The following is a 13,290-nucleotide window of genomic DNA, read 5'->3' as shown; positions in this document are numbered from 1 at the left end:
TTGCCTCCATGCCGCGGTCGGGTTCGACCCTTAAAACGGGCCAGGCGTTGCGCTGAACAGACGATTGCGCATTCCGTGGACTCCTTGTCAATGCTGCGACACGTACGCTGTCGCGTCCCTTAATTAGGGACAGATCCTAATTAGGAGTCGTAATGCAGAAAAATAAAAAGTGTAAAAACAAATAAAAAAGTAAATAAATAAAAGTCAAATATACCAAAAAACACCTAAAAAACTTCAAAAAAACATCTCCGTCGAAGAACGGGACGCGACAGCGCGTCGCAGTGTTGTCAAGGTCGGGGCCCACGGGATGCTATCGTCCGTTCGGCGCGACGCCAGGCCCGTAGGACAATTTAAGGAAAGCAAATGACGCCTGTCGCACATATCTGTATGGACACCCAAAACCGGCCATGTCGTAGGGCAAGGAAAATGAAATGAAAATTGGTTTTAAGGAAAGGAATTCGTGACTCGCATATATCTCAGTGGATACCCAAATCGCACCGTATAAGGAAATAAATATTTCCGACGCGCGGTGCCGACGCGTTCCGGCCGGTAAACAGGTTGGCAGCTGCTTCGAAAGGGGTTGATGTCATTTGAAGCCCTTGTGTGCAGTGCAAAACAATGTATGATAACGGCACCTGCAAACAATGCGAAGCAGGTTCCTTCTCCCGGCCGCGTGTGCTTCCCGGTAAAGATTACGGTTGCGTTTTCGTGTGGTTGTCGTAAGCAAAAAACGTCAGGCTAAAAATTGAATGAAAATAGCATAGCTTCGCTGACCAACCACCTTCATAGCGTGGATTGGAGCCACAATTTTTTTTTCTTGTCAAATATAAAGATTTGCAAGGTTTACATTGAAGTGACACCGGCCGCGCCGCGAGGTAAGGGGCGAAAGCAAGGGTGAAAGGAAGGAGAGAGATGATGATGATGATGGTTTCAATGTCCGAGGTGCCTCTGTCAGGCCGTACAGGAGGGTCGTGGGGACGCACACTGGCTTCAACCAGCATTGCTTCAACGCAACGCCATTTTTTATTACTGCTGCGCCTCACTTAGATGCCGTGGTAGTACTCTTTTCCGCACCGGTCGGGGTGTGGACTGCACTGAAGGTTGCTGTGGCCTAACACGGCACTCTTCCACAACACTGGGTGAATTACATTCAAACACATGTGGTGTGGCAGGTGCGGTCTTTGGTGACGTGCTGGCACTGTCTGGACTAGTGGGAAACTCTTGAATGTCCGTAAAGTCCATCCGTGGGTCTGTGTAATTTGGTTTCAGCACTTGTCGCAGGTGCACCCTATTTCTTCTCAGTGTGCTGCCATTGACAACAACCATGTAGGACCTTGGAGTCACAGGTTCCACAAATGTGCCCTTTTCCCACGGCAATTCCTGGAGCAGGTGGTTTTACTCGCACCATGTCGCCTTTGCGTAGTGTGGGGAGATCCCGTGACACCCTGTTGTAGTACATTTTCATCCGCCTTGTCGTCTTAGTCCACTGTGCTCGCTGGTTCAATGTACGTGGCTTTAAGAGTTCATTTGTCGTTGGAAGTGTTGTCCGAGTCCTCATTAGTGGAGATGGACTTGCCTTTCAGCTGTGGCATGGCGTGTTGTGATTGTCTAGGAAAGACAAGTATGCATCATGGCCTGTTTCTAATGCCTTCTTTAGCAGGGACTTTGCTTTCTTGACTGCCGACTCAACCATTCCGTTTGACTGGGCATAACCTGGACTTGACGTGTCATGAACAAACTGCCACTTAGCAACAAACTCAGCTAATTCACCGCACGAAAATTGAGGACCATTGTCACTCACAAGTACAGCTGGAATGCCATAATGGGCAAAATGTGCTTTGAGTTTCTTGATTATGGTTGAAGCAGTGGTAGAAGTAAGTTCATCTACTTCCCAAAAGTTGCTGTAGTAGTCAACAGTTACTAGGAAATTCCGACCTTTGTACTCCATTAGGTCTGTGCCGACTCTGTCCCATGGATACCTGGGTTCTGGATGTGGTATGAGACTCTCCTTCTGTAGTGCATGGCTGTAATTCTGACACATTTCACATGACTGGATGAAGTCTTTCATCTCAGCGTTCATTCCAGGCCAGAAAAGGCACTCTCTTGCTCTCCGCAAACAGCTTTCAATTCCAAGATGGGATGCATGAAGAGCCTGCTTCATGTCTGCTTGCATGTTCTGCAGTATCACAACATGATCATTGGCCCTTGTAGACCAAGCCATCGTCGATTACCAGTTCATCACGGAACTTGAAGTATGCATGTGTTCCTTCTGGGAGATTTGATCTATCTTCCGGCCATCCTTCCTGAATCAATCTCATCAGGTTGCACATGACAAAGTCGGTCTGTGTGTTTTTCTTGACTGCATCAAGAGTCTGGCGTTTTATGTGTTGACAGCAAACAACATTGACTTCCTCTGCTGGTGGTTCACAGCCCGTGTCCTTTAGGTACGCTCTGGACATTGCATCCGCAACAATGAGCCGTCTTCCTTGGCAGTACTCGACTGTGAAGTCATACCTCTGCACTTGTAGCAACATGCTCTGCAGTGGCTTGTGGTAAGATATGACTGTGGCGTGCCTGCCAAAGGTGTAGTGGTGAAACTTGTGCAGTGCAAAGCAGATAGCCAACATCTCTTTCTCTATCTGGGCATACCTTGTCTCTGTTGCTGTCAGAGCTCTGCTGGCATAGCAGATAGGAGAACCGTCTTGCAGCATCACAGAACCTAGGCCTTTCTCACTGGCGTCACGTTGCATTGTGAGTTCTTTGTTAGGATTGTAGAACTTCAGGACAGGTGGTGAGGCCAGTAGTTCCTTCACTCTGTTGAATGCGCTCTGCTGTTCAGTGGTCCAGGCCCATTCTACGTTCTTGGCTGTGAGCCTTCTGATAGGTTCCATAATGTCAGATATACCTGGCAGAAACCTTGCAAGGTAGTTCACCACGCCACAGAACCATAAAGCTCCACTCACATCCGTGGGTGCTTCCATGTTAATGATAGCAGTGACCTTGTCGGGGTCAACTTCCAATCCATGCGACGTGCGCCTGTGACTCTCCCTTTTCCTCCACTCAACCGAAGCTTCGCACATTAATGCTGGGCACTTTTTAAATAATGGGCGTTCTAATGCTAACACGTTAAAAAAATGCTGAATTTTCAGTAGAATAGAGTGTATGTGAATCCTTGTTGGTTTCGTAAGCCCCTTTGATGATTCATATCAGCAATGAGCGACTTTTCTATTTTTATTTTGTACTACATTTTTGATGAGAAGCATGATAATAGAGAGTTTGACACTGTTTGTTACCAAGATGTAGTAAACACTCAATCTCGAAACAGTGCGAATGACTACACTGAAAACAGTGATAAATCTTTCAAGGACACAACTAGCCATGCAGTTGGTAAGTACTTTATTTTTTGCAGCTGGCAAGTGTCCTTGGACAGTGCTTCCAGCAAGTGCTTTATACTTTTTATGCACAAGTGTTGAACACAGTGTTTGACTGCATTAAAGTAGCTCGAGGTCTTTTAATGAGAGAGCTAGAAGGCTGAAGTATACTGCTGACATCACTGTATCCACACTACGCTTGCTTTATTTAAGCTTGATGGGTTTCATTTGTGGGTATTCAATTGTATGGATACTTAGTTTGATGGCAATATTTAATTATGTGCCGAAGAATGACGCATAGGCACATGGACACATAACAGGCCTTCTTTTGGCCCCACAACCTGTGAAAGGCGCCAAAGCAGCTGCTAGCCAAGAACCTTTAGTGACATGATAGGTACGCATCACATGCAACTCTTGCCACAGGCAGGTGATGACAGCCTTGAAATTAGATTATAGTCTTGCAACTACGTACCATACTTACTTGCGTAATGAACACCTTTTTCCAAAAAAAATTTATCAAAATTTGAGAGGTGTGTTTATCACATTGGGTAAACTATTAACAAAAATTTATATTTTGACTAACATGCGCTTTTCACGTCAAGGTGTCTCGCCACCAGCCTCTTAAAGTATCAACAATGCTTCGTTGGCCCCGGTTACCTCATATAAATACCTCGGTGTACATTTAACACCAAATTTGTCCTGGAACCAGCATATCACCTACATTACTGGAAACGCTAACCGTATGCTCGGTTACATAAAAAGAAGCTTTTCGAATGCACCCATTTCAGTCAAACTTCTTTATAAAACACTGGTTCGTTCAAAGCTTGAATATGCCGCGTCGATATGGGACCCTCAAGCTAAGTTACTTATATCTGTTTTGGAAGCTGTTCAGAACAGTGCCGCTTGTTTTATCCTCCACAATATGACCGCACATCAAGTGTCACACTAATGAAAAACACTTTGTCACTACCATTACTTTCACTGCGCAGAAAAATTTCATGACTCTGTCTTTTTTTTAAGATCTACAATCTGAACCGTTTTGAAAAACGCTTTGCTCCTTCCACCCACCTATGTTTCATCGCGCACTGACCATCCACGCAAAGTGGGCGTTCCACCTTGTCACACTACCGCTCGCTTAAATTCTTTCAATCCAAGTACATCATCCGAGTGGAATCACTTGCCAGCAGATGTGGCACTCACCGACGATCTCGAGCATTGTAAGAAAAAGTTGAGTGCCTGCATTTCTTGTTCATGACATGTGTGCCCTTCGGTTCGTGGTCCCACATGGACTCTGTGTTGCTGATTTGTAGTTTGCCTTATTAGTTCTTGTTTTCTTTTCTCGTTTTTTTTCTTTTTCTTTCTCCTAGCTTTCCATGTAGTTGCACAATTGCTGAAATCTGTTAAGCTCAGTGCAGTCGAGCCATATGTAGTGCTGTAACACATGAACTTATTTCCATTTCTTGTTATCTGTGTTACGTCTTGTTCCACTCCCCTCAATAATGCCCACAGGGCCATGAGGGTATTTGAAATAAATAAATAAATAAAAACATTATGCCAGTATTGCAGGCGTTTTGCACTTTCTTCTGGTTATTTAAAATTTTTGAAATCCAGCCACTATATGTCAAGCAACTGAACATAATCACACGCTCACTTTTCAACACAAAACTGTTTAATTTTGAAGTTTTACTTGGATGAGTGACACTGTGTGCACTCAAATAAAGCTGTCCTTTTTCATTACGGTGCCTATTTATCAGCTTACTTGTGTTTGTTGTACACAAATCCCGTGTGAGCAGAGAGCGACAAGAATTTATCAAAAAGGATCACACGTGGTTCAGTAATAGAAGGGGCAGGGTTACGAAGTGAGAACAGAACAGAACAGCGCAGGGACGGGACAGAAAGAGCAGACACAAACGAAGGGCTGAAGACAAAATGTGTCTATTCTCTCCGTCTCACCCCTGTGCTGTTCTGTTCTCACTTCGCCGCTATGTACCAACTGGCCCAAATTTCTACTTTGCCAAGCAGGGTCAAGTGTGACCCAATGGTGGCCTGACACAAGGCTCCATAGTGTGTTATGTGTCTCTTTGGCAGTGGTCTGTGGGTGTATCCAGTTCCCAGAGAAAGTCAACCTCACGAAGAGATGCTTGTCATGCTTTGTCTTAGGGTCCTCGCATTTCCATGCAAGGTGATAAAGATTCGAGGCCACAGCACTTCCACACATGTAACAATGCAGCGGCAGTGGTGACTGCAGATTGATGGGGTTGTTGTGTGGCTGCCACCACTTCTACAGCATGACTATGTCATCTGTCAATGACATAGCTGCACCAGCCTTGTTGAATAGTACCTATGCTTCCTAGTACAGCCCTCTGGAGAGAGAGGGTCATCAACTCGAGGGAGCTGAAGGCAAAATGTATTTTTAATCATGTTGCTGTCATTCCTCCTCTTCAGTACTCTGTTGCAGAAGGCCCAGGGATAAATCCGTGGCTCGCATACATCTTTGTGTGCACATGTTCATTGTGCCAGTTTAGGTTATGGAAATATGGTCTCTGATTTAAACAGCTTGGCCTGTCCAGTACATTTGCTATCACTATGATATGCGCAGTATCAACGCGACAGCATGAAAGAGCTTAAGCTCTTCTGCAGCGCAATTGTGCTGCAGAAAATCCGGTGTCGTCGTCAGTGTCGTTGACTGTGAGCGAGAAATCCACGAAAAATCCCCAAAGAAGCAACCTAGGAGTCAGGTGGGCTTCCTAGGTTGCGTGACCTTGTGGCATCATCGTAACCTGCCCACCGTGGCAGGTGGCAGTTAAATTAATGACTGGCCGCTCGGGAAGAGCAACCTGGGTCGGACAAGGCCCACCGGTGGCAGCACCTGCCATCGCAGGGCAGTGGCGCATCACTTAACCGTTGCACCATTGTGCAAGAAGTGGTATGAGGACTCCCAGGGATTCATGAATGTAAAGTAGAGAATGACCAATTATGCATATATGAGAATTAACCCATTACGCTATCGCATCATACCCTTGAGGCGGAGGTAAGTGTCCCCCTCTAAATTTTTTTGCTCCCTGGAGTCCCTGTTGATAACAGCCCTTGGCCAATAGTTTGGCACTAGCAAGGCATTACATAAAATCCACCACAAAGACATTTCGGCCTAGTGACCAGCCATTGTAAAAAAAAAAGTGCATATAGTTAGAAGGTACTACAAAAAAGTGTTACACCTGGAATGTTACTATAAAAGGAGAGGGATAAAGGAAAGCCCCGGTAAAGTCCTGACCGCTGACATCAAACAATTGTGCATGTGCTTTGCCGGCAGCATGCTTTCGAACAGAAATCTAAGTATCCTGTTAGACTGCACTGTTACTGTATTCTGTATTATTTGGTTTGCCTTTGTGCTCATCAAAAGTTTACAATAACTTCGCTGCATGCAGTACACACTACCATAGAGCTACGCTTGTACTGATTCCATCTCTCATGCCTGTTGGGGTTGGGAGAGTTAAAGGTGAAAGATCTGTACTCAATGAAATGTAGCAAAAGTGCACATTAAATGTGATGAGTTGTTTCCACAAGAAACGCCAGGTGCTGCTGTCGCCCCTTCCATAGCACAACTATGTCATCCACTGAGGTGTAACCGGCTCATGCCTTGTTGATGAGAACCTACGCTCGCCAGGTCTTGTAAGGAGTTGGTTCCGTGCTGTAATTGAGTAAATGAGGAAAAGTTATAATACGTTTATGCGTTTGGTGCATGCAGACGCTGCCTTAGAAATGTGAAATTGCAAATGTACTTTGATATGTGTGTTTATGCGCATTTCAGTTCATGTATTTGGGCCTTTGGCGCTGCTTGTCAAAATGAATGCATGCTACATGAGAATTGTGGCACTGATGTTTGCACAGTCGCACTGCCATGTGTAAATATCAAGGCAGCTGGGAGAAATTTCTTATTTAATTGCCACTGATCAATTGATAAATAATTTAATTGCAAATACTTTGCAACTGGTTAATTGGTCAATGCCACATTAGCCAAAAAAGACACCTTCATCCGACCTCCCGAACTCCTGCATGCACTTAAAATTTCCTGTGCACAAAGTCAGGACATTTTCTGCATTCATGCTCTGTATTCCACAGCAGAATGTCGAATGCACTTGATATTCGCTCATAGAATGGTTGGAAAATATGCTGATGAAAAACACAAGCCCCTACTAGAAAAGAAAAAGAAGAATGTGGACATTTTTTAAATGCAGTCATAGTCAACATTTGCATTTCACTATGACTTTTTCTGGTTTCCTATAGATCATGAGAACTACCCCTGAACAACGAGCTAAGCTAGCTCCAAAATGTCAGGACTTTTTAAAATTAACAAGTTTTGGTTGGAGAACATGTCTCACAATTTACTATAAGAGTAAAGAACTGTGGAGTTGCAGGCCACCAATTGCAATCAATTGGTGGCCTGCATATCAAGGATGGTTAACCCTTCTTCTGCTTTGCATTGTTGGCAGTCCGTGCTTGACTGTGCACTGATGGAAAAAAAAAAAAAGCTGTGTGCCCTCTTTTCTTCTTCCTGCATAAGAAGTCTAGGTTTCCCTGCACCAATATCTAGCAAGCAGAAGTGTATGTTGTAGTTCATTCTTTTTTAGACATGCAAGAAGATCAATGCAACAAGTTAACTGATTCATTAATTAGTTTGCAACTGAAATTTCACCAGACACCAAGAAACAATTGCCAAAAATAGGCCTACAGCACAACATAAAGCCAACATGGCAGCTCCATGTATCAAGGTGGTAAATTGGCATTATGCACAAGCACATGCCAGCCTGGAATATCAATATTTCTTGTGGCATGCCAGCCCATGCACCTGAATGAAACAGTGCATGTCTCAGTGAATTTTCATTATAATGAAGTTATTTTATTCAACCCATTATGTTAAAATTTTCCATGGCCATGATCAAAGTTGATACATTTCAGACATGCTTGTGCAGAATGCAGTACATGAGTACATGCAGACTCCACCTGCTACAAAGGGCAAGCTGATGAAGTTCCACTGGCCTACTTGAAGAAGCACAGATGGTCACCATTTGCTATTCTCCTTTCTGTTCGGACAAAGCCAGATGCATAGCCAGGGCTTCACTGCTATGCTACCCCAGATAATTTGGCCTACATGCTATCACATGGTAACAAATGGGAGCTGAGCAAACAGCAGGAAGTTATAACATATGGATGCCACTGACTCTTGGGTGCCAGTATTATTTCATCTTAAGATGACCATCAGGCATAAATGCTAGCAGCATTACCTCTGGGTACCACCGTTCTTTTGTCAGTAATGAGCATTCTGTTCACTGCCATTTCGCACGTGATCGGAACTGTTGTAGAGCCAAGCAGTGGGCTTTTGTAGTAATCTGGCACTCTCGGGGGATCACGAGAACATTTGGGAATGACAGAAGCCCAAGTAGAGACGAGTTGCAAAACCTACAAGTCAGCTTCCCTGTGCAGCAGAAATTCTTGTACAATGGCAGCAGGACCCCATTCCATGACAATAATTGAGTGCAGTGCTATCTTCTAGGCCCACTCAGATTTGCACATGGTCCCAGAATGCACCTGCCTCATGCGAAAAGAGGGGTGCTCCTTTTCCAGTGTCCTTAAGCAGGGGATTAAGTGCAGCACTGACACCAAGTGGAGCAGCAGGTGTGTCCGCAGATGTCATGCACACACCTACTCGACGTAGGTGAAGCCAGCGCTGCTCCTATTGCCCAAAAATAAGACCACGCCACCATTGTCCATTGTACAGAAATATCTGTCATAGCCCAGGAAGCTTATTTGTAGGTTCTACAACTCGTTCACCATGCAAAGTGGCAAGTATCCTGGTCACGCGTAAAAAGGCTTTGTAACTTCTGAGATGTTGGAAGTTCTTATAGGCATGGCTCGTTATTTGGCACAGATACATTGTAGTAGCCTGCTTGCAAGACCTGCTGTGGTGGGCCAATGGCTACGACTTTGCTACTGACCACAAGTTCAAGGACCCAGATTCCCAACTACTGAGCTACATTTTTTAATGCAGCTTTTGAATGCAAAGAGTCGCTTTTGAACATTTGTTTACACCCATTTGCATGCAACAGCAACATTACGCCAGTGACGTACCTCTGTGGAAACTCGCCATCTCTAGTTTCAGTTCAAACCATCACAACAGTAAGTGTGCAGTTGCATTTATTTTTGTTCCTTTTGTCAAAAGTAAAAATTGTACACCAACATGCCAGAACACTCAAACTGAAGGAGCAGAAGAACTGCCTTCTCTGCATAGTCTGCTTCCAACCTAAATATCCAGGACAAGATGCAACCAGCAGCGCAGCACACAAACTTCATAAGCACGACACAGAGGCAAAATTGCCCATCGAAAGACAATGCCAAGATAACAAATAGTGCCAGTACAGGTGCCACCAAGTAGCTCGGCAAACAGCCTTTGTGAGCACAATGCACAGATGAAATGCTGCCCACTAACACCAGTATGTGTGCAAGACATGATGTAATGTTGCCATACACACAAAGAAAACCCTTGCTGTACCAAAATTCAATACTAGTACCTATTGCTAATATTTGTTGCACAGAAATGGCCTGGTGATAAGCATCCACCTCTTATGCGGGAGGTATTGAGTTCACAGTTTGAATTCCAGTACCGCCAGTTTGATAGGCTCAAGCATCCCTCAGCCAGGTGCTTGGCTTTCTCAGGGTGAAACGCTTAAGGTCTCCTCGATTTGGCTGCACTTCCTGCACCAGTTCAGGAGGTGCAGCACTCTCGCACTCGATTTGGCAGTGCAGCTAGTGCCACCTGCACTTCAGCACTCAATTTGACTTCGTGCTGCACAAGTTCTTCTGCACTGCTGCACTAGCCTCCTGGCGAGTTCTCTTCTCGTGCAAGTAGTGCAAGGTGCTTGGCTAGCTTCATAGCAGACGGCTCCGCGGCCATGCTTGTTTTAGTGAGCGGCGTTGAGACCATGGTCGAGACGGCCGCGTACCCGTGATAGATGCGGCATCTGCGCGGTGTCATCACCAAACAGCTGAAATGACAGTGTGCGTACGTGTGTGTGCGTGCCTGTGTATGCGCGAATGGCTGGCATGGCGCACTGCGTATGGGTTCTCATCTTTCTGTCCAGCCTCGCAGGTTGCTTTACACCATCTCTCTTTTGTGTGGAATTATTATTAGACGCAGCACGATGGAGTGTTTCCATAAGAGGCAGATGGTGAGATATTTTATAATACGTGGGTGATCGCAACGTTTGTGATGACTCGATCACTGAGATATGAACCTCCGCTTACGGCAGTGACTGGGCTTGAGGTCGCCGTCAGCCCATGCCTTCACCTGCCAGTTAGTCTCCGATAGTCACGTCGTCGTCACAGTCCGCCGAAAGTGAACGCGATCGAGTTGAGTTCAAATATAGTCCAAGTTATCAGCAAACTCTTGGCGGACAACCGCAGTCACTTTTAGATAGAACAGAAACAGCCTGAATCACGTGTATGGACTGTAAAAGACTGTATCGAGCGGAAGTCTGAATAACCTCTCGAATTCAAAATCTGTTATCTCTTCAAAGTACCCGTTGAATCAGTAACAGTAGACCGGCCTGCACCACTTTGCACAATACGCAACAGAAAGGATGGTGTTAAATTCTTCACCACTTTTGGAATTAAATTTCATAGCCGCTCCACAAGATGTGCCACTTTGAACAAATGCACAGTGCTCAATACAGCTAGCACAATCCCGCTCATATCTCAAAACACGCGACAAACACCAACACATGTACGGCTGCAGGAGACGAACGTTTCTGCACTTTTACACTCGATTTGGGCACTGCACCGAGAGCACTAGTGTCAGGCTACACTCGCGCCGCAAGAACTGGTGCTGCACAAGCACGGCGCTTTCGTGAACTAGTGCAGAAAGTGCAGCCAAATCGAGGAGACCATTGGAAGAGGTGCGGCACATGTTATCGCCAACCAAATGGCTTAGCATGGTCAGAAACCATATAGCAGCTTGCCCAAACGCTTCACCCTTAGAAAAACCGAAAACCCTGCCTGGAGATGCTTGTGCCCATTAGAAAAGCAGCATGTGCTTGGTGGTTAGTAATATTTGTACCCAGTACTCCTGCATAGAAGGCCATTACAGCAACCATTAGGGCACACTAAGTGCATTACCATGTTTTCGTCTGCATAATATTCCTAGTACTACACAGGCACGCCACACATTCATGTCCCATGAAAATATATCGTTCAAGGTAGTGAAATTCCTCTCAATGCTTGAAAAGTCCTGACAGCATTGTAATTTACTGCGTTTTAGATCCTAAAAGTGTCCTGCACTCTGGTTTTAAAAAACTACTGATGACAATTTCAAACAATTCATTTATACATGACAGTGCTGTATGAAAAACGCTGCAATGCTACAATACTTTAAAATATTGTCTCTTTAAGGTTTTTGCTCACCTGAAGCATACTTATGCTTTTTCAATTCATGGCAGGCTTTGTAGAATCATAACCAGCAATGGGATAGTGAGCTATCATGGCCTCAAAAATTGTAAACTGTGGAACTTAATATCCCGAAGCGACATATGGGCTACAAGGGTCATCGCAGTGGAGGATTAATTTAGACCAAATGGGGCTCTTTAAAGTGAACCGCCATCGCACAGCACACAAGCGTTTTTTTTTTTTATTTCACCTCCACTGAAACACGGCCGCCGATGCAGCTTGCCTACAGAACTCACCTAGATGAGATTGTCAAGTTAAGGCTGCTAGACTGATGAACGCTCTTAAGAAAGTGCTCCCAATCAGCGGCTTGCGTACTCTTGGTGTTTAAAACGCTTCACATACAATGTTCTGGAACACTTGTGCAGTTATTATAAGAATGCTGCTGAAAACCATTAAGCTAATGCAACGAACCATTTTAATCTGCCTCAAATTAAACGCACCTCTGAACAAACAAAAGATGCAGCCAACCTGGCCAAAGAAAACTGGAAGCCCAATCGGCCTGTTAGGGCACCCGTTCAGTCACATGGAAAAATGGAAGTGTCGGAATGCGATGCTTTTCATTTCTTCGGCAATCTTGGGAGTGATGTGCCAGAGCCCAGGAAGAGGATCGGCCAACTCTTGCTTTACCCGCACAGCCGAGGATCCTGCCTTTGGAGTGGCTTGCTTTGCAGGCTTCGGCGGTGGCAGCGGCTCAGGAGCCTCGGTTTTCACCGTTGCAGAGGGCTTGTTGGCTGCCGGCGGTGAAACACTGGCGTTCGTTGTCTTAGCAGTGGGCAGGGGCGGCGTTTTCGGAGCAGCCGGCGAATCGCTGGTGTAGCTGCGTCCACTGCGGAGCGACCGCGGAGTGTCACCGCTGGTGCGCGTCTCACTTTGTGACTCGGGGCGCTCCACTTTGACCTTTTTGGCTGTCGGCTGGAGGGACTGTTCGCCAGGCGTTCTTCCACTGCGCCGAGATGGACCCGGAGGGGACGCGTCCGCGTCGGACGAACAAGGCGCCAAGTTGCCGGGCGATCCCCCGGACACCATGAGAGCAGCGTCGATACGCGACTTCATATTACTCAGGCTGATCTTTGGCGTGTCTAGCACACTGCCATCCGGCTCTGGTGGTTTCACGAGCCCATTGACGGCTTCCTTAATGAGCGTGACGCCCTTTGCATTGAACATGCCTTGCTGCGCTGCGTCCGACTCAGATGAGCCCATGCCGATAGTACTACCGTCGGTTCACAGGCTTCAAGCTTCAAGACACTGGTTGAAGCAGGAAAGGGCACTTACAGACGCTCAGACGACAGCCTGAATACTGAACAACTTTTCCAAGTTGTTAACTGTTGCTTTTACGACTCTCGAGTTCATGCGCACGCGAACACAAACGTAGCTCGTCACTTGAACGGTCAGCGAACGCTACCAAGTTCGCAACCACCAACAC

General features: G+C 45.8%; 1 protein-coding gene across 1 annotated transcript; it reads right to left on the bottom strand.

Annotated features, from left to right (window-relative positions):
• Positions 1-9,546: 9,546 nt before the first annotated feature.
• LOC144114238 (uncharacterized) lies at positions 9,547-13,277 on the bottom strand. The gene has a single exon (XM_077647839.1). The coding sequence runs from the start codon at positions 13,065-13,067 to the stop codon at positions 12,387-12,389; it is 681 nt and encodes a 226-aa protein (XP_077503965.1). The 5' UTR covers positions 13,068-13,277; the 3' UTR covers positions 9,547-12,386.
• Positions 13,278-13,290: the final 13 nt, after the last annotated feature.

Source organism: Amblyomma americanum, chromosome 1 (genome assembly GCF_052857255.1).
Source record: "Amblyomma americanum isolate KBUSLIRL-KWMA chromosome 1, ASM5285725v1, whole genome shotgun sequence".
In the NCBI taxonomy this organism is placed as follows: Eukaryota; Metazoa; Arthropoda; class Arachnida; order Ixodida; family Ixodidae; genus Amblyomma; species Amblyomma americanum.
This window is presented reverse-complemented; position numbering and strand designations above follow the sequence as displayed.